This window comes from Lepisma saccharinum, chromosome 1 (genome assembly GCF_977018435.1).
Source record: "Lepisma saccharinum chromosome 1, izLepSacc3.1, whole genome shotgun sequence".
In the NCBI taxonomy this organism is placed as follows: domain Eukaryota; kingdom Metazoa; phylum Arthropoda; class Insecta; order Zygentoma; family Lepismatidae; genus Lepisma; species Lepisma saccharinum.
The window spans coordinates 126,460,553-126,483,031 of record NC_139229.1 but is presented as its reverse complement, the minus strand read 5'-3'; the positions used below and the strand labels follow the sequence as shown (position 1 = coordinate 126,483,031).

The 22,479-nt window shown below is 39.2% G+C and overlaps 1 protein-coding gene across 1 annotated transcript in view; it reads left to right on the top strand.

Moving 5' to 3' along the window:
* Positions 1-22,479, top strand: part of LOC146000753 (putative ATP-dependent RNA helicase TDRD12) — a 235,611-nt gene that overhangs the window by 79,903 nt on the left and 133,229 nt on the right. The window contains exons 4-5 of the mRNA XM_083138395.1: positions 16,262-16,476; positions 21,539-21,666. Of these exons, the coding sequence (XP_082994521.1) occupies positions 16,262-16,476; positions 21,539-21,666 (343 nt within the window). The remainder of the gene's footprint in view (positions 1-16,261; positions 16,477-21,538; positions 21,667-22,479) is intronic.

Sequence of the window (22,479 nt, the reverse complement as noted above, 5' to 3'; positions counted from 1 at the left end):
CAGCAGAGAAGCCATTGATCCTAATTTGAAAACGAAGCTGCATTTGCTTTGATCTAGTAGCGGCGATCTCTACAAAGATCAGCGGCTGCTGTCTCTTTTTCTTCTCATTGTTGTTAAGAATTGTTTTCCTTTTTGTTTATTCAGCCGGCCCGTTTGTCTTTTTCGGTTTACATTTTATAATCACTTTCTTGAAGTGTAAACATAATATAGTATGCCATTGGCCTTCCTTGAACAAGCCTTGTTCGTTTCAGATTACAAAACATGTGTTTGTTGGCTATTTTAAAATCTGCAAAAATGAAACACCGCCTCGGTGGCAGATTTCAATAAGTGGCCGAATTTCGCTCTCCCCACTGAAGTTCACTGGTTTAGAGTCCCAGCCTTGTATAGTCCACGCGTTTACTTCGTTAACGTCAAAGAACTAAAGAAACCACCGCCACGAACGTGGGTGGGGATAAATAGCGGTCGAGTTGTTTTCGTCCAATCACACTCAACGCTGTCATTTTGCTCGTCTACTCCACGTGGAGTCTGTCACATGACAGGGGACACGCTGTTGCCGTACTTTGCAACTTCAATATGGGAGACCGTTGAAAGGTGCTTGTGCGCGTAGGGACAAGGTGGCGTAGAGTAGATGTGTGGCAACACTGTGCGGTGAATTTGATTGTTGTAGCTGGTGGGCGCGCTCCGTCGACTTCAAAGGCAGCCGGTCGTTAACGTAGTTAGCGCGTCGACTATATTCTTTTCTTTGGGAGTGTCCATTCATCATTGTCATCCAATCATTCATCCTCGTTGTTGCGATTGGTCAAAGATGACAGAAAATCGGTGCAAAATAACACATGCACAAAAATTATGCCAATTGCTATAGTAGAATTCGCTTTCAATGGCATATTTTTATGGAAACCTACTATAAGTTGATTTGTATTAACATCTGTACATGTTTGGTTCATCTTGTCTTTATTTTCAACATCGCATCCCCTTAATTTGATTTCGCATTCCACCTAGCACCCCTAGATGATTAATCCTGGTGCCTACACTGTTATAGAGATAGATATTGTGATGATTCTTACTGTGGACGAAATGTGGACTTTCGGGAAATATATTTTGTTCCCCCATTAAGTAAATGTAGCCGGGCACGTGGCACAGGCAGCGCTCTAGTGATGGGTCATGGCAGTTCCTTATCGGGAGGAATCAGTTCACCGGAGCTCGCTCACCGAAAGGAAGCGTTCATCGGAAGTCATTCAAAGGAACTACGAAGCCACGGAGCATGCTCTCGGACGAGGCAGTTCCTTTTAGAAAGGCAGTTCATTGGAACTTCCTCGTTGAAGCAGTCGTTCACAGGAGGCGCTACCAAACCAACACAGCTCGAAGTTGGTTTCGTTGGGCGGAGTAGGGGATGTGGGAGACTGCTTCTGGAGTGGGTGAAAAGAATTAGAGGAGAGGAATCCGCGTTCGTGCACATATTAAACAGCTAATGTATCGACTGAGGTTCGGGAGCTTCTTTCAGGGTGGGGGTGAATGAAAATACATTTTAAGGGATAATTGAACTTTAGCGGACAAAAAGTCCTCATCGGAAAGTCGAAGGCAAGCCTGAATAAAGCGGTGCCGTTAATAAAGGAAAAGTTGGACAAGTTATATTCTCCCCTCTCCCTTTCCAAAAATTAATTCCTACCCGTTGTTGTCACAGTGCATTACAGCGCCTGGTGATAGATGAGGAAATATAATTGTAAATATTTTAAACATGGACGTCCGCTGTATTTTTTCCAGGGAAGGGCAAACAAGGTATTTTTAACGAGACATATTTTCTTCCAAAATAGTATAATCTCCTAAAAAAAAATCAGTTTGAAGTTAGCATGCACCTGTAACGCCCTTCTAATAATTAACATAAATTGAGATTGAAATGAAATTATATGTGTAAAATGTACACATTTTAGGTTGAAATTTGTTTTCTAGGGTGGCCGTCGCCCCTCCCCACCTTTCCAGACTTTCTTGCAATTAAATGGATACACGGTCAAACATATACCCGTAAGAGAATGGAAGAGAGGACGCTAAACCTTTGACTACGAAGAATAGCATTCGTATTTTCAAGCGCTCTCCGCCTCCCGGCCCCAATTTTTACTTTGCGATGATGAAAAAGCAGGGAAACTGAACGTTGTCGTAAGTTTGATATGATGATCATCTATCTGTCAAGTTCCTTCTACAGTTCCTTGCAATGCGAGTTGCGAAAACATGCCACAAAAAGGGTTAAAGGTGAATTACTTGCCCATCCCTCCCTCATTGTTGAGAAACCGCCACTATCAACAATCAGCAACAAAAGACGGGACCTCGCGCTCTCTCTCTCTCTCTCTCTCTCTCTCTCTCTCTCTCTCTCGAAGGTTCGTAGGCAGTGTTACCAAGTTGGCCCTTTTGGGGCCAGAACTGGCCCTTTTGAGTACGTACTCAGCCCCAAGGGCTTTTTAGCCCTACAGAGAGAAATCTTGCTACAAATCTAGCCCTTTCAGTAATGAAATGCTTTTTGGTATTTCAGTAAACTGCAAAGAAGAATTCACTTAACCGACCGTCCTCTGCACCTGCAAACTCGTCCTGCGACCCGTCCTGGGAAGCAGGTAGCAAGTGCACATTGTCACTTTTTCCCCTTGTTTCTGGTTTTGGTATGCTGTGTAGCCCGAGGTGAATTACGGATAACGTCGATTCCAGAAAATGCGAATCTTTGTTCAGTTGCATTGCATCTGGTCCTTGAAAGTTCACAGAAGTGCGGTGCGGAATCGACGAATCGTTCGTAACAGTGTGGCTCGCCCAGAGACTAGTTCGTGCGTGGGGCCGTGTGTGTGTGTGTGTGTGTGTGTGTGTGTGTGTGTACGTACGTATGTGTGCATATATATGAAGGAGGAATATGCCGAAAATGTGTATTGCTTTTGTGTAATCTACTGCACCACAATTTACGGGGGAAATAAATTATTTAAGTTAAGAACATTTAATTTAGTTGAGCGTATGCCCCTCATCTTGACAGTTGAAGAGTTGTGGTTCTTGAGTTTCAGAAATTTTGCACCAAAACACCCAAGAATTAAGAACCAGATCTTTTTTTCAGTGCGCAGCCGTGAATTTTAGCCCCATTTTGGGTGCGATTTAGCCCGTTTTTTTTCTCGTGCTGTTGGCAACACTGTTCGTAGGAGTGAGTCATCGACTGGGAGCGTTGGCAACATACAAGCAAAGCTCACGACTTTTGAGGAACTACCACGGGTCATGGCAGTTCCTTTTCGGGACTTCACCAGAGCTCGCTCACTCAAGCAGCCATTCAAAGAAACGACCAACTCCTCCCGATGTTGGTTTCGTGCAGCTGAAGTGACGAGGGATAGGGGAGGACTTGCTGGAGTTAGCTTGAGTGAAAAGGATTAGGGGAGAGGGAACTGCGCTTCCTGCTTAACTTCCCACAAGAAAATCAGAGAACATACAGCAGTAACAATACACGCAAAGCTCACGACTCCTGGAACGAGGAACTGCTCCTTCACTCCGAAGGAGCGAGCACTTCACAGTTCCCAAGAGGGAGTCGTTTAAAAGGAACGGTTCGTTCACGAACAACCCATCAGGGCGCTCAGATGAGCACTAGACCGATGGTCAGACAAAATTCGCAGAACAATATAATTCAGACATATTTAAGAAATGTATGCTTGCTTTAGGTAATATAGATATTTACATGTGTTGACATTGATTGAAATAACATTTTACATAAGCGATAATCACTTCTGACGTTGCAAAGCTGTTGCAGCAAATTTATTGATAGTTTCCTCCTTTTGAACCACTTTTAAAACATCTGACTCGCAGGAAGGAATTAAGGTAGATATTAACCACTTATCAGCCATACACGAGCATCATTAGTTTTTAATTTTTCTTATGACGCTCATTGTGCGTTCTGCAGAACAACTTGTCACCGACCGGTATGGAGATCAGAATTTTAAAAAATAACGTGTAAATTTGAAAAGGTCGAAAACTGGGCAATAACAACTGGTCAAGCAGACAGTTTGTCTACTCGACTAACCTTGTATTAAAGCGAACTTCACGCCCCCCTTTTCTAAACCGATTCGTAAGGCATAAGAGGCGGTGTTTCATTTCAACCCATCGCCGCAATCAGCCACAGGTAGGTAGAAAAACTGTGCATAATAACTAAAAATCAATAACAAGTCAATCAAACGAAACGATCCCCCCCATTTTTGTGTGGAGATGTACAGAATTGGTAGCTATACTATAAAATTTTGTCCCCCCCCAAATTCCCATGACACCTTGGGTGTTTTAGGCTGTCTCAATAGTAGAATTATTTCCTGTATATAATACTACTTGCCCTGAGATATCATAATCTACATAGGCATCCCGCCACCATTATACATATTTTAGCGTGTATTGCGCTCTGATTCGGGGGGACTACTTGTGTAGTTGTTTGCATATCCGGTTTACCGCCTCGCAGGCGGTCATTCTTCAATCTGGTCACAAACTACTCGGGCTGGAGACATTGTTTGTATGCAAGGGCGATACCCAACCGTGCCTGTTGATGACCTGCGAGGGTGGAAAGGGCGCTCCCTCAAAATTCCGAGAAACATCGAAGTGCTCGGTTCCTACGCTGACATCCAGTATAGCTTCGTGCGCATAAACGGATCCAGAATTATATTTTTTGGGAGGGGGGTGGGGCACAAGGTATGCATAAGCCCAGAATACCATATCGCTGGGTGCAACTTTGGAAATACATATTAAATGCAGCAATACTATGAAATAGTCGCGAGTTTTTGGGTGAAAATTCGCCAAGTTTGTTTCAGATCCACTTTGCGTCCAGGTTAACTGATCGAGACTGGACGTTCAATTAAGTGGGATCCAATCCACTGTGCCATGGAACCTCTTGATTACAAGGCAACAGCATTATCAGTTTTTGTGAAATAGTATTAGTGTGTTTGTTTTAACAATGATTTAAAAAAGAATGAATGAAGGTTGAGAATTCACTTACTATGGCAGAAGTGTCACAAACATCGGAAAGACTTGTGTGTGTGTGGGGGGGCGGGTGCGTATTGGTTCATTGGCAAATTGTTATTATTAAGGATATTAGGGAACTTGAACAAGGCATCTATAAGTAAATAGGTAAATTATTATATTCCGAGAATATTGAAATATTTAATTCAGATGTGTAACACTTGATTAATCTGTTTTATATGTTTATTTTAGATCCACAGCATAATAAACGTAAAATATCTTAAACTCATTAATGCACTAAAGTATAGTTCTTATGTGCTTTATTTTAGGAATCTGACTAAAGAGGTTGAAAGAAATCGTTAGTTGTATTAAAATAAAGCGTTTTGAACGGTACTTAATTTGAATTTTTGTTTTAAGTTCACTTTATGCGCAGATAGGCTAATCAGGACTACAGTTTAAAGTGGGATCCGAACCACTGTGCAATGTGCCTCCACCAAGTATCGAACCCGGAATCCCTTCATTGCAAGGCGACGACTTTCCCACTATGCCATCGGGTAGATAGATTGATCGAGTTGGTGGTTTAAGTCCACTTTATGCACATTAAGGCTTATCGGGACTGGACCTAGAGTTTAAAGTGTGATCGAAAGATAGGAATGATAGCCAAGAGGTTTTCCAACAGGTGACAACATCTGTTACTTTCGCTGTTTTTTTCTAGACTGGAGGGGATAGAGAGAATTTTAATCAGAAGATTTGGTGAACGGATTACCCGTGCACGCAGATGTGCCTTTTAAAACACACAAAGAGGGAGGGGGGGGGTAATACCACGGCCGTAGGCAGGAAAAATTTTCGGGGGGGGGTTCACTCATAATTGTTCCCATGGGCGTCGCCAGAAATTTGAATAATAGAAATAATAACAATAATTGTACAATAATTATTAAAATTTCATAATAAAACAATTTTATTCCATAATAATACTAATAATTATTATTATTATATTATTGTTATATCCTTGAGGGGGGCATTTTAGTCATAAAGTTTTTGTTGTTTAACTTTCAAATTACATTTTTGGAATTTTGAAAAGTGTGGAAACAGTTATTATTTTTAAAAACTTAGCCTGCTGCATGGATTGTAACCTCAATCACGAACGTAATGCGCTACGAAACTGGAGATCCTAGGTTTGAACTGTCAAGGTGGATTTTCGACTTTATCGGACAGGAAATTTAAAAGCTGGAAAGGGAATTTTGGGACAATCATAAGGGAATCTTCAGTCTATATTCCTTGTGACGCGGGAGCAACACTGGAAAGATGACAACAGAAGTGATAATGGTGGGGTCGCGGGTGGTCTGCGATTCTGAGAATAAATCCTATTTCATTCAGCTTTCAGAATTCCGAATGTATGAAAATTCTAGCTCGATCGTTTTAACATTGTCTCCTTGTATTTTTGTGATGCTTCGAAAAAAAAATTGAAAATTTGTTACAGATTTTGGTTTCTGAACTTCCATTAATCCAACATGTCAGAAGTTTGGGGGAGGGGTTTGAACCCTAGAAACCCCCCCTCTAAATACGGCCATGGGTAATACATGCAGAGAAAAATGCTGGAAGGGAAAAATAAGACGGTCAACAGCAATGAGAAAAGGTGAAAGAAATAGAATGGAATTCGGGACAGGGCGAGGGAATATCCGCGTTTGAAACTCAAACTTTATATCTGTCAACCCTAATTTATCAGTATTTGGCTCCTGCCCAGCCGGTTAAAATTTTCTGGCGCCGCGCATGAAAGAAGCCGACTGCGCTTAGTAAATAGCAGATTTCCCTTCTTTTATGAAATGATTGCACTACTTTATGTTTTAATTTTTGACATGATTGCACTACTTTATGTTTTAATTTTTGACCTTAAAATAATTGGTATAGGTTAAGAAAAAGTTGGTGCATGAGGTCAGTTCCGCAACAATCAGATGTAATCTGAATATTTTTTTGTACGTGTGCTACGAGGGCAGCGACGGCGCCAGTATTAATCATGTAGGTGTGCTGACAGGGTGCGAAATCCTGGGAGATCGTTAACAAATCTACATCAATACGCACAATAAAAGTAAAACAAGAATGCAAAATAATAATAACTATGAACTCTAATTGATTTTATATTAACATAAAGCACAAACTAAACAAAAACTTACACATAATAATACCACTTGAACTATTTCACAATTTATTTAATATATTTAACCAGTTAGTAAAAAAATTATCTTCTTTGGAATATCTGATATGTCTAAAAGTAACAAATTAATTTCCTTTATAATAATAGTATTATTATTATTATTATTAAGAATAATATATTTTAATTTAGTAATTTATTTTTACTTTTAATAACATTACAACTATGTATATCGTATATAATATAAACATATGTTTGTGGGGGAGGGGTTTGAATATTTAGAACTTTCTTCCCCCACCAGTTTTCAATGATTTCGCACCATGTGTGCTGAGGGGGCGTGGAATGAAAGTTTGGGGGTGTGATGTTGAAAATAAAGAAAACATGCATTCTTTAGCCATTACATCAAATACCAGTGAACATTTAAGAGGCTTTTATGAAAATATGCCAATGAGACTGAAGACTAGTAGTGACTTGTTTCAGTTTTGTTTGTTTTGGCCAATACAAGCGCATGTTTTGTAATTTTTGTTTATGCAGGTCAATGACCATATACTGTGTCTTAAAAAGAAATTTTTAACAAAAGAAAATAATAGTAATGGTGGAAGAAAGACAACGGCCACTAATAGAGGAAAGCAAATGCGGTTCTCTTTCAGATTACGATCAATGTATGTTGTCTACAATGACAGCGGTGTTACTCCAATGTGACGACAAAGTTTTAGTAAGTCATACATAACGTAACATGGCAGATGCGGAGGATTATGAAAAACCCCTTCGCACCCTTCTTCCCCGCGCCTCCCATGCATGAGAGAAAGAATATTTGGTCGAAAGCAGAAAGAAATATATATGACATTTTGTGTTGTATACAATTTCATTGTTTGAGCTCCGAAACATGTAATCTCAGGGAGCAGATGGAAATGATTATATTCTTTGGCGTCAGAAACTGCTTGCGCATGAAACTGAAGCGCGAACTTGTCCAATCTATCAAAATATCGCTCTTGTGCAACTGCTACAACAGATAAGGAGCCATCGAGCAATGTGAGCATGTTTGGCCGAAACAAAGAACTGTTGTACAGTGTCTCTCAAAAGTTTTAGGACAACGACATTTTAAACTAGGCAACCCAATTTACGCAAGGCGTTGCGTGTAGAGTTAGGCTCAATTTCAGGGTTGCCACATGCACAGTAGATATTTATGAAATACGCGAAAGATATAAAAACAAGTTTTATTATATAAAATTATAAAAATATCAGTATTATGTCGCAAATGACAAAATTCCTTCTGAAAGAAAAAATAGCAGGAGCGATAGCTTATAGGGTAATTGTTACCGTTAAGGATTGTCAACCTGGTGGTCGTAGGTTCAAGCCCCTCCGGTGGCAAAAAAAATTTCGTAAGTTTTAGACATATCCCATTGTGTTCATTGTCCACGCCGTGTGAAACGGAATGATTCAGTTTGGAATTAACGATGGCGGGGACGGAAAATATTAAATAACAAAATCTCCATTTCAAAGAACCTAGAAGTGGAGAAAAATTGGATAATTCTTATTAAATATTAAAATGACATTCATGCTTTTAGTGATATAATCGCAGGTAAAATCAAAGATCTTACGTGGAAGATTTTTTCTTGCTCTGAACTCAGCCAAAAGGCATTTCACACCGATCTAATACATTCTCTAATACATTTCAAAATGTTACACGTATTGAATGTTTCATGTCGATAATTTGATCAATGCATCAATTCTTGACGCTGAGACAATATTTTCTGCAACTACCTATTTTCTCCTGTCGTCTCCAGTCCGTTCTGTTCTTCTCTTCGCCTTCTCTCCCCTCCTTCTCCTGTGCTTTTATCTCATATCGCCTTCCCTACTTTTCTCTAACCTTGTCTCCATCCCACTCTTCTCCACTCCTCTTATCTCCTCTCATGTCTTCGATTTACGACTCCACTGCACTTTTCTCCTCTTCTTTTCGTTCTTCTCTTTTTCTCTCTTTTACTCTACTCTCCACTCCCCTCTTCTCGTCTCCTCCTCTCCTCTCCAAACTCCTCTTCTATCTCGTTTTCCTCCTCGTATCTCCTCTTGCTCCATTTTCTTCATCTCTTCTCGAATCTTTTTCCTTTTTACTCTATTTTCTTCCCTCCTTTACTTTTCCTCTTCCCCTTTCTCTGTTCTCCTCACTTTTCTACCCTTCCGTTTCCTCTGTCCTCTTTTATTTGTGTAGACTCATCAGCAATGAAGTACTAGAAAATCGATTTTCTTTCAGAAAGTATTTCTCATTTGCTACAAATGTAATACTGATATTTTTTTCTAGTTTTATACAATAATACTTTATTTCTTTCTCGTATTTCATAAGTAGCTATTGTGCATGTGACAACCCTGAAATTGAGCCTAACTCTACACGCAACCCACCAACGCGTTGTGTAAAGTGGGTTGCCTAGTTTAAAATGTCGTTGTCCTAAAACTTTTGAGAGACACTGTACAATACTACTGCAACAACACTGATCACTAATTCCCTCCGAAATCCGGATTTCCTCCCTTATCCGGATCCCCTCCGAAATCCGGATTCTCCACTTTTACTATCCGGATTCCGGATTTTTAAAATCCGGATGGGGCCATCCCAAGTCTGAAGGGTCATAGGAGTGTAGAAACTACCATTACAATAATATTCATGTTAAAAATGTACGGAATTTCGTTTCATTGGAGATGCTCCCCCCTCTCTCTCTATCTCCCTCCTCTTCCCCCCAAAACAGTTGGTATTGTTTACTATAATAATCAGTAATCATGTAGTAAAGATGTTTTTCAATTTATTGGGCCCGCACTTATCCTTCTCCAGAGCCCAGAAGAAAAAGAAATACACACCGATTTATGAAGGTGTTGTGTGAAATTTATGAACTGATAATATTAGTGTTTTAATAATGGCAAATAATAACTATGACAACTTGTTATTATTGATTTAATAATGACAAATAGTAATTATGACTTTTTTGCCGAGTAAGGTGGACAGATATTTGTTTCGACGATTTATCTTACAGTGGACCCCTGAAGTTCCAAGTGTTTAATAATACAATTTTCAAAATACAATCTGAAAATGGATATTTTTATGTATTTTAGCTACTATCATTTGTATTACAAAAGGTAAAGTTTCTCGTTCATATAGCACCGTACCATGAAGACACATTTAGGGAATGTGGGGTTAGGGCCCCACACATTCTCGATCGCGGCCATTTTGGAGGTGAACAGCACCACGCTCGGGTCGCCTTTACCCCCAGTGTTTCCCCCAAGTACCCTTTGATTTGAGGCTGGGTGAGCCCAGAGCCGATTTATGCGGTGACAAGGCCGGAAAAATTCCGACCTTGGATCATCCGCGTGACAGTCAGATGCCCTACCGACTATACCACCGCGGCTTATTTGTATTACGATATTATATTAATAGGCAAGATTTTTCTAATTTTTTCAGGTAAAGTAAATCTCTAAAGAGCAGTCTTAAATATGTTGTAAGAAAAGTATGGAAAATGTTGAATATTTTTATTATTGAAATACTACGTATCCGTCACAATGATAGGGAAACCAGACTATAATGTTAAAATTCCATCTTCATATACCTAATAGTTTGTGTTAAAGGAACGCGAAGTTACGACAAGTAAGCTAATATTGTCCAGACAGGCAATCGAACTTCCTGTAAGGCACCCCAAAATAAATTAGACTGTGCACGCCTATGGGAAGGGTAGAAACAATAGTTGTATTACACGGACAGGGCAAAATCGAGACTGGACCTGTAGGTTAAATATGCTCTTGCCAAAAGGGATGCATTATGCTTTATATAACTTCCTTTTATAAATTAGTATTTGCTAATAAGAGCAAATTTGTTTTTGTCGTGATGTGCACGTGTTGCTCTACGAAGTTATGCCCAGTGTGCCATACGTCATCCCCCAGCCCCTGGCCAACAAGGCGACGACACTCCACTGTGGTGTTGCGGAGCCTAAAACAGGGTATTCCCTCTTGCCTCCCATGGAAATTAAATTCTCCGTAATTTATTTCGTCCGTTCGTTCACAAATCACTGTTGCGATTAACCCAACCAGCAGTTACAAATATCGATGCTGCATACAAATAATCTTATTTTAAAAATGCATAAAAACTTGCTTCTTATGTCAACGTTCTTCAATAAATCTGATCTTATATTAAATGAAGAAATCATCTTTACTGCAACAAGACAGTTGTGCAGAGCAGAATGGATCGAATTGACGTAGTTGTTGCTTTGTCAAACTCGACATAAAAGCTGTTGTAGGTTTCGTAACCATATGCTTCTTCATTGCAAGCTGGCGTCAGCACCATGGATTAGCACTGCGAGCTTATCTTTGTTTGGTGTAATTCGAGAATTGTGATTGTTGGACAGACACAAACGAACAAGTGTGAGTAATCGGGCCGATAAGGTATTCTGAATTCAGTTCGGAGGACGTGAACAGTCCACGAGCACGTTCTTTGCAAAGCAGTGATTTTGCCCGAGGATTAGCATGTGTTGATCATTGTTGGATGGTTACAAAAGAAGATATTATTGGACAGAGTCCATCTTTCTTGAAACAACTTGGTTCGAGCAAAGAGAAACTGGTATGTAATGTTTTGCTGAAGTGTTAATTCTTTTCAAATACAATAACTGCTGTTGTTTTCGTACTAGTAGAATTCAAAACTACGTACTACAAAACACTGCTTTTTCTGATTCTCTTTTACCGCGTATAAATAAAAGTTGCGTGCAAATACAGCCATCATTTGCCAGTGCATTTTATAATAGACGACAGAGCGTCAGGGGATTTATATCACCATCCGTTCTTCAAATAGAATAGAAATGTGTTTTCCGGTCTGTAGAAAACCTGCTATTTATTCATTTTCTTGAACTCTCTTCTAATACTGTATGAAATTGTAATCGTTGAAGAAGTTCTTCACAGTTGACTTTCATAGTGCATGTACAGTACCAAATTTTGATGTGTCGAGTTGTCTGAAAAAGTTTGTTTTGATTTGTAGGCGTTGTGCTCTCATTATGTCTGGTTAATGTAAAGTTGAAAGAAATCGTATTAGTACACGGCAACATTTCTGGCAATATGTAAATATTTGTTGGTTGTATTAGTTACCGCCACTTATTTTATATAATTGTTAATCGTAACGGAGAAGTGAGAACACATCGAAAGAAAGTACCAGTCACGAACACTTCTTGGTTGTAACGATTCTATTGAAAGTAAATGGTATCGGTACACTCGGAAGTGTCCGTGACTATGCAAGGAAGCGAGAGGAGCCGAAAGTGGAATTTGTTAAAGGTATTGTCCCAGAATTCGACCGAGGGAAAATGCGCATAAGTCTCTGTCGAGATACCTTATTAACAGTAGCTGCGATTTTGTGCCAAAACTTAAAAAAAGGGGGGGGGGGGCAAAGGACAGTTTACTCCCGGTAGACAAGGCTCGTCATGGTAAGAGGCCATAGTACGGGGCAAAAGTAAGGGAGGGAAGCCACTGTGACCCTAATCGCCGCCACTGCTTATGAATATTGGTTCTCATGCATTAATACGTACGTATAATACAAGAACATTACATAGAGGGTACTATTATGCTGCAAATCAGATAAAACTTGTTGTTTTTCTGGAACTGGAAAATGAAAACTGGTACTTGACTTGCTGAATTGGAAACTAAAAAAAAATTACTGCAAGTTGGGTATGGCGTCGTCGGTTGCTTTTTTGATCGTGATAGATCTGTTCTTATAGATTAAGAATTGAACAGGACTAATGATATTATATGTACGAGGTTCAATCGGCTAATAAGATTGTTTTAAAAATTTTGTTTAGTAAAACTTAAGCCTATAATCGTGTGAATGATGTACGCAACGCAAGATAACATTATTGGCATTTACTCGTGCGAATCGTTGGGATGTTTAGTGTAGACTAATCCAGAACTTTTCTCCTCGTGGGCCGAGCACATTGAGCGGTTGAATAACGATCCCGCCACTCAAAAGCTCCAGGTTCGAGTTATGCCGTAGACATGAGTCTGCTGCTTTGTAATTTCATCAAATCATTCGTTCTCTCGTCGTTATAATGGAAGATTAAAAGAGAAAGAGAAACAGCGTAAAATAGATTCCAAGGTCAAGATTCGTGTGACAAATCAAGGTACCCTCCCTCCTTTCCTCTTGCCAGTACGAACATATGTTTATATTTTCTTTTCGGTTTAAGGTGAATACATATGTGCGGAAAGTCTTGTTTTCTTGTAGGTATTGTTAGACGGCCATTTGATTCCCATATAGACTATTCCAGTTTGAACTTGCCCGACCCTGTGGCCGAGTGGTTAGCACATCGCGCTGCGACGCCAAGGGTCCCGGGTTCGAATCCCGGTCGGGCTTAGTTGTTTGTGAATGTCCATTCATCAATTTCATAATTTCATCACTCATCCCCATCTTCGCAAATTAGCCAAGAGGCACAAAACGCGAAGTAAAATAAATTAAATCAAATCAAATCAAACCAGTTTGAACTTACAGAAATTATTTACACTAAGCAAAGAAAAACAAATTCGTAGTTTGAACTCGAAATTTCTGTTTAACATAGTCTTGTCGTCATTGATGTATAGTTTGCGAGATATTGGTACGAATGAGCCGTTTTCGGTAGTTTTTGACATGAAAGATATTGCTAAGCTGAGTATTTTTTGAAAGAAGTGATCAATCCCCCTCTTCCCGTTATTTTGAGGGTTTATGGTGGTAAAACCAGAATAATGATTCAAGATTTAAACCATAATTAATATGTGGGTCTATATTAATTATGGTCTCTACTGAATGTGAAGAAATAATGTGCATATATCATATATAAATTACTCTGTTATTTTGCAAACATGCACAACATGAATATACGGGGCCTTTTTACATTTAGCAATATAGTAACAGAAACATGGACTAAAATTATTTCCTCTTTCGTTACAAATCACCATTAGAAGTATTTGGCGATGTTTTAAAGTTGTGATAAATAGCAAAATGTAACTTCTCTATACACCTGTTGTTGATCCTGATGAGTTCAACTCATCACCGAAGGATCTCAGTTTGAATCTTGATCTGGATAAGCAGTGATCAGAACGCTACATTTTAAAGTAGCTTCGCTACAGCTACATCTGCTCTACCGAAATGTATTTTCGCTACTCGCCACTTTTGCGCTTCTTCTGCATAAAAGGCTTTAAAAAAAAACACGTGGATATTCAAAATAACCTCCTAGTATGGTAGTTATACTTCGTGGAAAGTAGATTGTTATATATTATCATGATTCCCATCATTCGATAATTTTGATAAGAGTGTTACTTCAGTTACTTATTTTTACTATAGTGTTTGAGAATAACGTACCTATGTAAGTGGCACATCAATTCAAATTGATATATGAGTATTGCAATTAGAGTGTTACCCAAATTAATGATTACAACCATACACAAATAGAATTTGGTAGGATTATTTATGTTTACATATCAACATATTTTTCTTGAGAATAAATATTTAATTTTAAATAGACTGATATGAAATCAGTATTTTGAATGAAAAATATATCTCGCTGTCTATTCCAAGGATAATTGTCGTGAACATGACAAATAAGGTTGGCACTATTGCTTTGTCATTGTAGTGGAAAATGGATCCCTGCAAGTTGTATTTTACATAGTAATTAATGACATTTTACCATCTCTTATACCATGGATATCCACAGGATATGTTCTGGGGATGGCACAAACGAGGCATTTTTCCCCAGGGTACTGCAAATGAGGCATGTTTCTCCCCGAAATAGTATTGCAGCTCAAAAAGCGTAGCTGTTAGCCGGAATATGTCCATATATGCCAGTTGGTTGTCTGCATATTAGAATTATTCAGATACTAATTAAATAAATTATGCAGATATCTATAATCTACGATAACAAGATCCGTATTTCCATGTAATAGACTTTGTTTTCATGAACTTCATGTAAAAGTAAGGGTTATTGTCAAATTTAACACTGTTGCCACATTCAGAATATACATCAAAATGCTGAGAAGAATGTAACTGTAGCGAAATTTTTGCTACAACAACAGTAATTTTGTAGCTTCACTACAGCTACAATTTTCAAAATTTAGTGTTGCTACAGCTGCAAACTTTGTAGCTAGCTACAGTAGCGACGTTACAAGTAGAGTGCTACTTCCGACAACTGTGGTTAAGACTTCCCTTCATCATGTTTATTTAATCCATTCCTTCTCTTTATTGATATGAACCGAAAATAGATAACTGATATAAATAAACAAAAAAAAACCTTTTAAAATGCAAAATTTCCCTTGTTCATGAAAAAATAAAATTGTAATTTTCAATTGTAGTCATTGTATTATTTTTGATTATTGTATTAAATTTCAGTTTATTCCCGCATGAAATGTTAAACTGAGAACACTTTATGTGTAAACATATGTGTTTTGTTTTATTTATTTATGGATATAAAAATTTAGGATGAGTGAAAAGATATTTCTTAGGTTTCCATTTTAACATGTTCTCCTTGATAATGAGTTTATTTTAAAATGTACACATGCATATCTTACCATTTCATGTGGAAATGCACATTGTGCATTTTCTGTTCTTCAAAATACTCCATTTATTTATAATTTGATTATTTTAAGTTGCTGTTCTACCTCTTGGGTTAATCTCAATAATGAGGATGAATCATGAGATAGAACAAACACACAATGATTCATTGATGGCTGATGAGGCTCCCTAGAAAATTAGATTGGCCACAGTCATAGTTCCCACTGACCTACAAAAGTGTGTGAAATCAACTTTGGAGTGAAATGGACAGCTGGACTTCGTAAAAATTTTGAAAAATTTCAAATTCAGGAAATTAAATGTGTGTCAAGATGTAGCCTAACTGCAATGGAGTTTGCTTTTAAAAATAAACTGCAAATTTAGAAATTTACTTTACCAAACTAGGACACATAAAGTATATGTTTTTAAACATGAAATTAATAACAAAATGGCAAAATTTTGTTCCAAATTACAGGCTATTTATAGATGTATTGGATTTGTAAATTTATTAGTAATTTTACCAATAAATGTGTACACTGATATGCCTATATTGACAATACAGATAGTTTACTCATCTGTCCCATTCCTAATAAATACATTGAAAACCACAATATCATTATTATTATTCTTTATTCCAGAATATCAGCAAATTGGTCATCATTTGCACACAAGCATGTGCAGGAATTGTTGAAGGAGGCCAGCAGTATATACCTTCTGAAACGCGTTAAAGAAAAGGACATTATTTACGGGTTTTTATACTTGAAGTTTCTAGATCAGAAAGTGTGCATCTTACATGAAGAACTTATCAAAAAGCAACTTGGCGTTTTGAATGAAGATAAATATCTGAAAGAAGGTAAGAGGATCATTTTCATTGACAGCTTGCTATGCATATGCATGCTTTATGTGAACAGACTTGGAAGTTTATAAAGTCTTCATTTTGTACCTTGAAGACAATGTTAGACATAATAGTAACCCATTCTTTTCTGCTTAGAAATAGAAAATTAGTGAAACCTTGATTTTATGTTTTTCCGGGGGCAAGATGAAATAACATAAAATGTAGGAAGATGTGAAATCTGGAAAAAATTTGTAACATTTTGCTCCGTTGGGACCATGAACATTGAATGTATAATGTAAAATCTGGGGGTAAGGATGTCGAATCAATCTTCTTTATAGAAGTATGTACATCGTTGGAAAGAGTATGAATCAAGGATTCCAGAAATGTAGGATTTATGGTGAGGAAACAATTGGAAATGGAAAAAAAATTGTAGTATTAAGTTTCAAAAACTTCCATTATAAATTAAATATAATGAGCCTAATTTGTTGTGTTAGGCTTGTTGGGTTTAGTTATCTTAGCATAAATAATACATTTACAGGGTATTTATGCTAAGAGAACCAATTCTAATGGAAACATTGTCCAAAAAATAAACCAATTCGACTAATTGGGTTAATGGTAATTTTGCAGTTATTGCATTATTACTATTTTTGAGGTTTCTTAAGAGTACTTGCACATGTGCCGATCTTTTGTAGAGTTATTCCAGGTGATGACACCGATACCGACATGAATTTTGCACACACATTGATAATATTGGTGTACTCTCTGATACCTGGGACGGTGCACATGAAGTAATGGACAAAGCCTGAAAGTGCAGATGGCTCCTCTGCCTCCACTTCACAAAACATCTTACTCCTTGACAGTTTAATTTTATGATTGGTGGTCTGTGTCCTCTTTTCCATTACCTGAGGGGCTGTGGGGGTTTGTCCGATTGGCAATTTGTCGAAGGAAGTTCGCACTGCACACCGACCCATCAGTCGTCGTTCTGGAAAATGTATCATGCAGGGCTACGTGAGCAGCTGTGCCATTTCCCCCCATTGATTTCTGTTGGTGACAATATCTGTGTCAAGAGTCGGTGCATGTGCAAACACTCTAACTGCTCTTTGCTCCTTTGTGGACATTTCATCCATTAGCACTTTCCAAATTTCTACAATTGAAACACCCATCTTTTACTTGAGCAAATATAGAGAGCAGATGTCTCCTTAGTGCCTGGTGGCAGCAAATGGCAGAGATAGCAAGGATGGGAGACTTACTGTTGCAGGCATCTGCAGATAACAAGTACAATAGCACTTTAGCACTTGATTGTTTTTACTTTAGTTTCTGTAGTTTAAGCCACCAAAGAAACTGTGTTGAATTATTCCAATGCTTTAATATATACAGTAAATTTATACAAGGGTTAGAAAGAAAGTAGTGCCAACAACAAGTGAGGATATCTGAACCAGCAGATTTTGAAGATACCACTTTGTCATGAGCTATTGTTAGCATTTTATTAATTACAGATGGGATGGTGTATTAAATTTATTTCATTACTGTAGTGTTTAAAATTCTTTTAATACTCCATTCTGTTGGTGGAACATACTTGTAAGCAAAAAATACAGGCTTGGTCAGGACTTGAACCCATGACACGGGCCTCATATTTGACAAGAAATTAACATGGCAACCTCACCTTTGCCAGTTAAAGTTATCTTGTCTGAGGGTTCTCATCCTTCTACACATTTTATCTCATACTTCTTGGAGTGGTGATAGGATGGTACTGCTCGGCCTGTACCTTTCACTTGTCAGGTCGAAGCTGGATTATGGATGTGTTGTTTTTTTGTCCACCTGCCCATCTAGGCTTCGCATCCTAGACACCGTCCATCATGCTGGTATTTGTGTGTGTTCTGCTGCTTTCCGTACCAGTTCGGTCACCAGTTTGTAATTAGAGACATTTCAGCTGATGCTGTGTCTGCCTCTGCGAAGACAACGGCTGATAGTGAACTACTTCCTCCATCTTCGCTTGATGCCCTCACATCCTTCATATTACACCATCTCAGATGAGATTAGGCTGGCAAGGTACCGGGTCCACCCTAGTGTCACTAGACCATTTGGTGTTTGTGCAGACGAGATCATGTCTGCACTTGGTGTTGATAGTGATCTTCCTGGCATCTCTCCACTCATTCTGCTTCTCCCAATCTAGGAATTTCCTGCACCTTCTATCTGATTTTTCTCTGACTGCCCTTCCAAAGGCAGAAACACCAATGGTCATATACCAGCAGCGGTTTTTAGAGCTTCATGCGAAGCACCTCAATTTTAATGTACACTACTGTTTGTGAAAATTGCAACACCCAAAATGGATGGCCCAAATGAATCCAAACTCGGAGAATTTGTAGAACAGTGTACCAGCAATAAGTGATTAGGATTCCAGAGAGATGGCTTACACTTAGGCCCAGCATCGCCCTCTCTTGTGTGACCAGAAAGGTCAGTGTTATGCCAAGCTGAGCCGGTGAGGAGCCGTCAAAATGAAGTGAAAACATGAAAGCAAGTGCCGGTATGCCTCGTCGACGTTAAAGGGTGCAATATCATCATGTGAGTGAGTTCGAAAGGGGCAGAATGATCGGTCTCCGGGAAGCGGGTTTGTCATACCGTGACATTTCGTCTCGTGCAGAGCAAACTGCTATGACAATGATGCGTGTGTGGAACAAGTGGATAGAAGAGGGTCGTACGCAGTGACGGGCAGGTACTGGACCACACAATGTGCCCACAACATGGGATGACCACCATCTTGTCCACATGGCTGTAACGGACCATACAGCTTCGTCCACAGCGTTGGCTCGACACTGAAGCACTGCAACAGCTGTGGACTTGTCTGCGTCGACGGTTCGACGTAGTCTGCTGCGGGCTGCACTGGTGGCATGCATGCCATTGCGTCGGCTTTCATTGTCCAGAAACCACAAACGCCTCAGACTGCAATGGGCACGTGAACGCTGTCGCTTGCATGCTGAGTGGCAAAATATAGTGTTTTCGGACGAGTCCCTCTTCAACTTGTCCTACAGTGATGGTCGCATGCCTGTTAAATGCTACTGTGGTGAACGCAATCTGGCAGCCTGCATTGTTGAGCGGCATAGCGGACAAATGCCAAGTGTGATGGTTTGGGGTGCCATTGGATACAACATGCGGTCTCGCCTCCTACATATTGAAGGCAAACTGAACAGCAACCGCTACATCAGGGAGGTTTTAGAGCCTGAGGTACTGTCCCTCCTTCAGATAACTCCACATGCCATATTTCAGCAGGACAATGCCCGGCCACATGTGGCGAGGAATGTGCAAGCAGTCTTCGAAGAACGAAGGCACCACTGCTTCCCTGGCCTGCACGTTTGCCTGACATGTCGTCCATCGAACATGTCTGGGATATGGTTGGTCAGCAACTTGTTCGTCACGGTCGTCCAGCAGCCACTGTTGATGCTTTGTGGACTCACATACAAACTGCATGGAGGGGGATTCCCCAGGAACATATCCAGGCCCTCTTTGATTCCATGCTACAAAGTTTAGAGGCTCTGTTTGCAGCACGTGGGAGCTTCACACCATACTGAATTCTCAAGGTCAGAGCTCATGTACAGTTCTGTAATCTTAATCATTTGTGTATTGGCTTGTACCTAATCTGTGGTATAAAGTTCATTTCAATCACATGTATCCTTCTTGGTATTGCAATTTTCACAAAAAGCAGTGTATTTTATACGTATGGGTCCAATACAGTCGAATCAGTCGGTTGTGCCTTCATCCTAGACTCTCAAAGTTCCAGTTACTTGCTACATCCTGCCTGGTCCATCTATACAGCAGAGTTGTATGTCATTCTAAAGGCACTGGACTTTGCAGATGTCAATGGTCTGAAGAAAGTCCTTGTGTGCAGTGATTCGACTAGCGTGTTTCAGACTCTGGATTTGCCGAATTCCTGGCATCCAGTAGTGCAATGGATCTTCAGATGGCTCGTGTTCTTAACTGCCAGTGCCGATTTACGCTTCTGTTGGGTCTCTAGCCACGTGGGCAAACAGGGGAACGAAGCAGCTGATACTACCGCCAAGTCTACTGATGCAGATGGCGACGTTCTCATCCATCCTCTGCCAGCTAGCGACCTGCAGAATGTATTTCATTGTTGCCTTCTTGACACTTGGCAGGCCGAGTGGGATGCGGAAACGGGGAACAAGCTTTACGCTATTAAACCCACCATAGGTGCTTGGCGTTCCTCATCCCGTACCTCTCTCCGAGAAGAAGTTCTTCTAACTAGGTTGCGTATTGGAAACAGCCGTGTAACCCATGGTCACTTGCTGCAAGGGCAGGACCCTCCTTTATGTCGTGTTTGTAACATTGTTTTAAGTGTTCGGCATATTCTTATTGCCGACTTTGCTATCCTCAGACAGATTTTTAATCTTCCCAGGTGTTTGCCATCCCTGTTAGGTGATGACAACAGTGTTTTATCCAACGGTTTTAGATTTTTGCGAAGAGCTGGTCTCTTCCACCGTTTGTGAGGAAGCTTTTTTTTATATCACCTTTTAATGTGTTGTTTTTGTCTTGTGCAGGTCTTTTTACAACTTTGCACTTTTAATTTTTCCCAAGTGGCTTTTTTGCACCCCTTGTTCTTATTTCTTAAGTCAGAATTTTAGGTAAGGGGATATTTCCCCGAATATATTGAAGGGTGCAGAATGGCCAGAAGTGCCGACACACCCAAAAATTTTAATTCATTCATTCCATGACACTGGGTCATACTGTGCCATTGCTGTACCAACCTTTGATACAATGATATATTCAAGGATAAAAACATGGTGCCCATCAAAGCACTTCCTATGAAAATTAGGAGAGTATGTCTGGGATAATGTAACAGTTAATTCTACATCTATTCAGTCGATACGGCCTAGGTTTGATTCCCGATGGGACACATGTCAATAATTTGGAGCCCAATTTAAATTGTAGGTCCAGTCCTGATTTAATCTGTACATGTAGCCATAAAAAAATGACTTATGGAAATTTAAGAGAACGTGTAATGATGTAATTCAGAGAAGCATTTGCGGGTTCATGTGTTAATTATATTTTTTTCACATTCTTTTTCTAGTTCTAAGTGACGATTCCACAGAAGAATCTGTTCCAGTCAGTGTCTTACCAGAAACACCAATAATGAAGATACCCAAGTTATCATCGCCTGAATCAAGGCCTTCAAAAGTTGGTCATCGCTATATTGGTGTAAGCTTACTTTTTTTAAAGTATTTGAGAAGTGCAAATATCTTTGACAGTTGTCTTATAATTTACAGTATTCCTAAGTCAAAATATATTTGTTTCCAGATCATTTGCATTTAAAAATCTTCTAATTCATATACTGAAATTGTGTTCTGTCCATTTGACCATCACCAATTCAATTAGCATTGCATAATCACTTTGAAACAGAAATAGAAAATGTGATGTCACCATAAAAAGGGCATCCCCGATGGCATATGGTAGCCTACATCCCAGGTTTCATCCAGGTGGAGTCACATGTCACCCCAGTCCTCATTATCCTATCTATAGAGCAGACAAAACTCGCATAAAAAAATGGACTTTAGTGATAGATAACAGAACTATTAATTACCTAACCTGTTACTGTCTGCTCTGCAGGAAGTTACATTGTCATGGTTTGGTGTATATGATACCCTTACAGCTCTAGTGCAGTTTCAGTTGCATGTCTATTAAATTGCATATTGTCTGTGCTCTTTTTTTGTTTAATAAACTCTAGTCCCCTCTAGTTTTGCTCCCAATCTTAATCAACAAAGTTTCACCCACCAATTTATTTTATCCAGAAGGTGTATTTGCAAAATATTGAAGATACTTCTTCAACTATCATGAACCATTGTTCGCATTTTATATTTTCATGTGGAATAATATTTTAAACTCTTTCATGTACCTTATGTGTTTTACTTCACTGGTAATTATAATTTCAATACAGTGGTATGCTATGTAAGTAATAGTAAATAAATAATTCAGTTTTGCATGTTATAACAAAGCCACTTGAGAAAAGCAAAA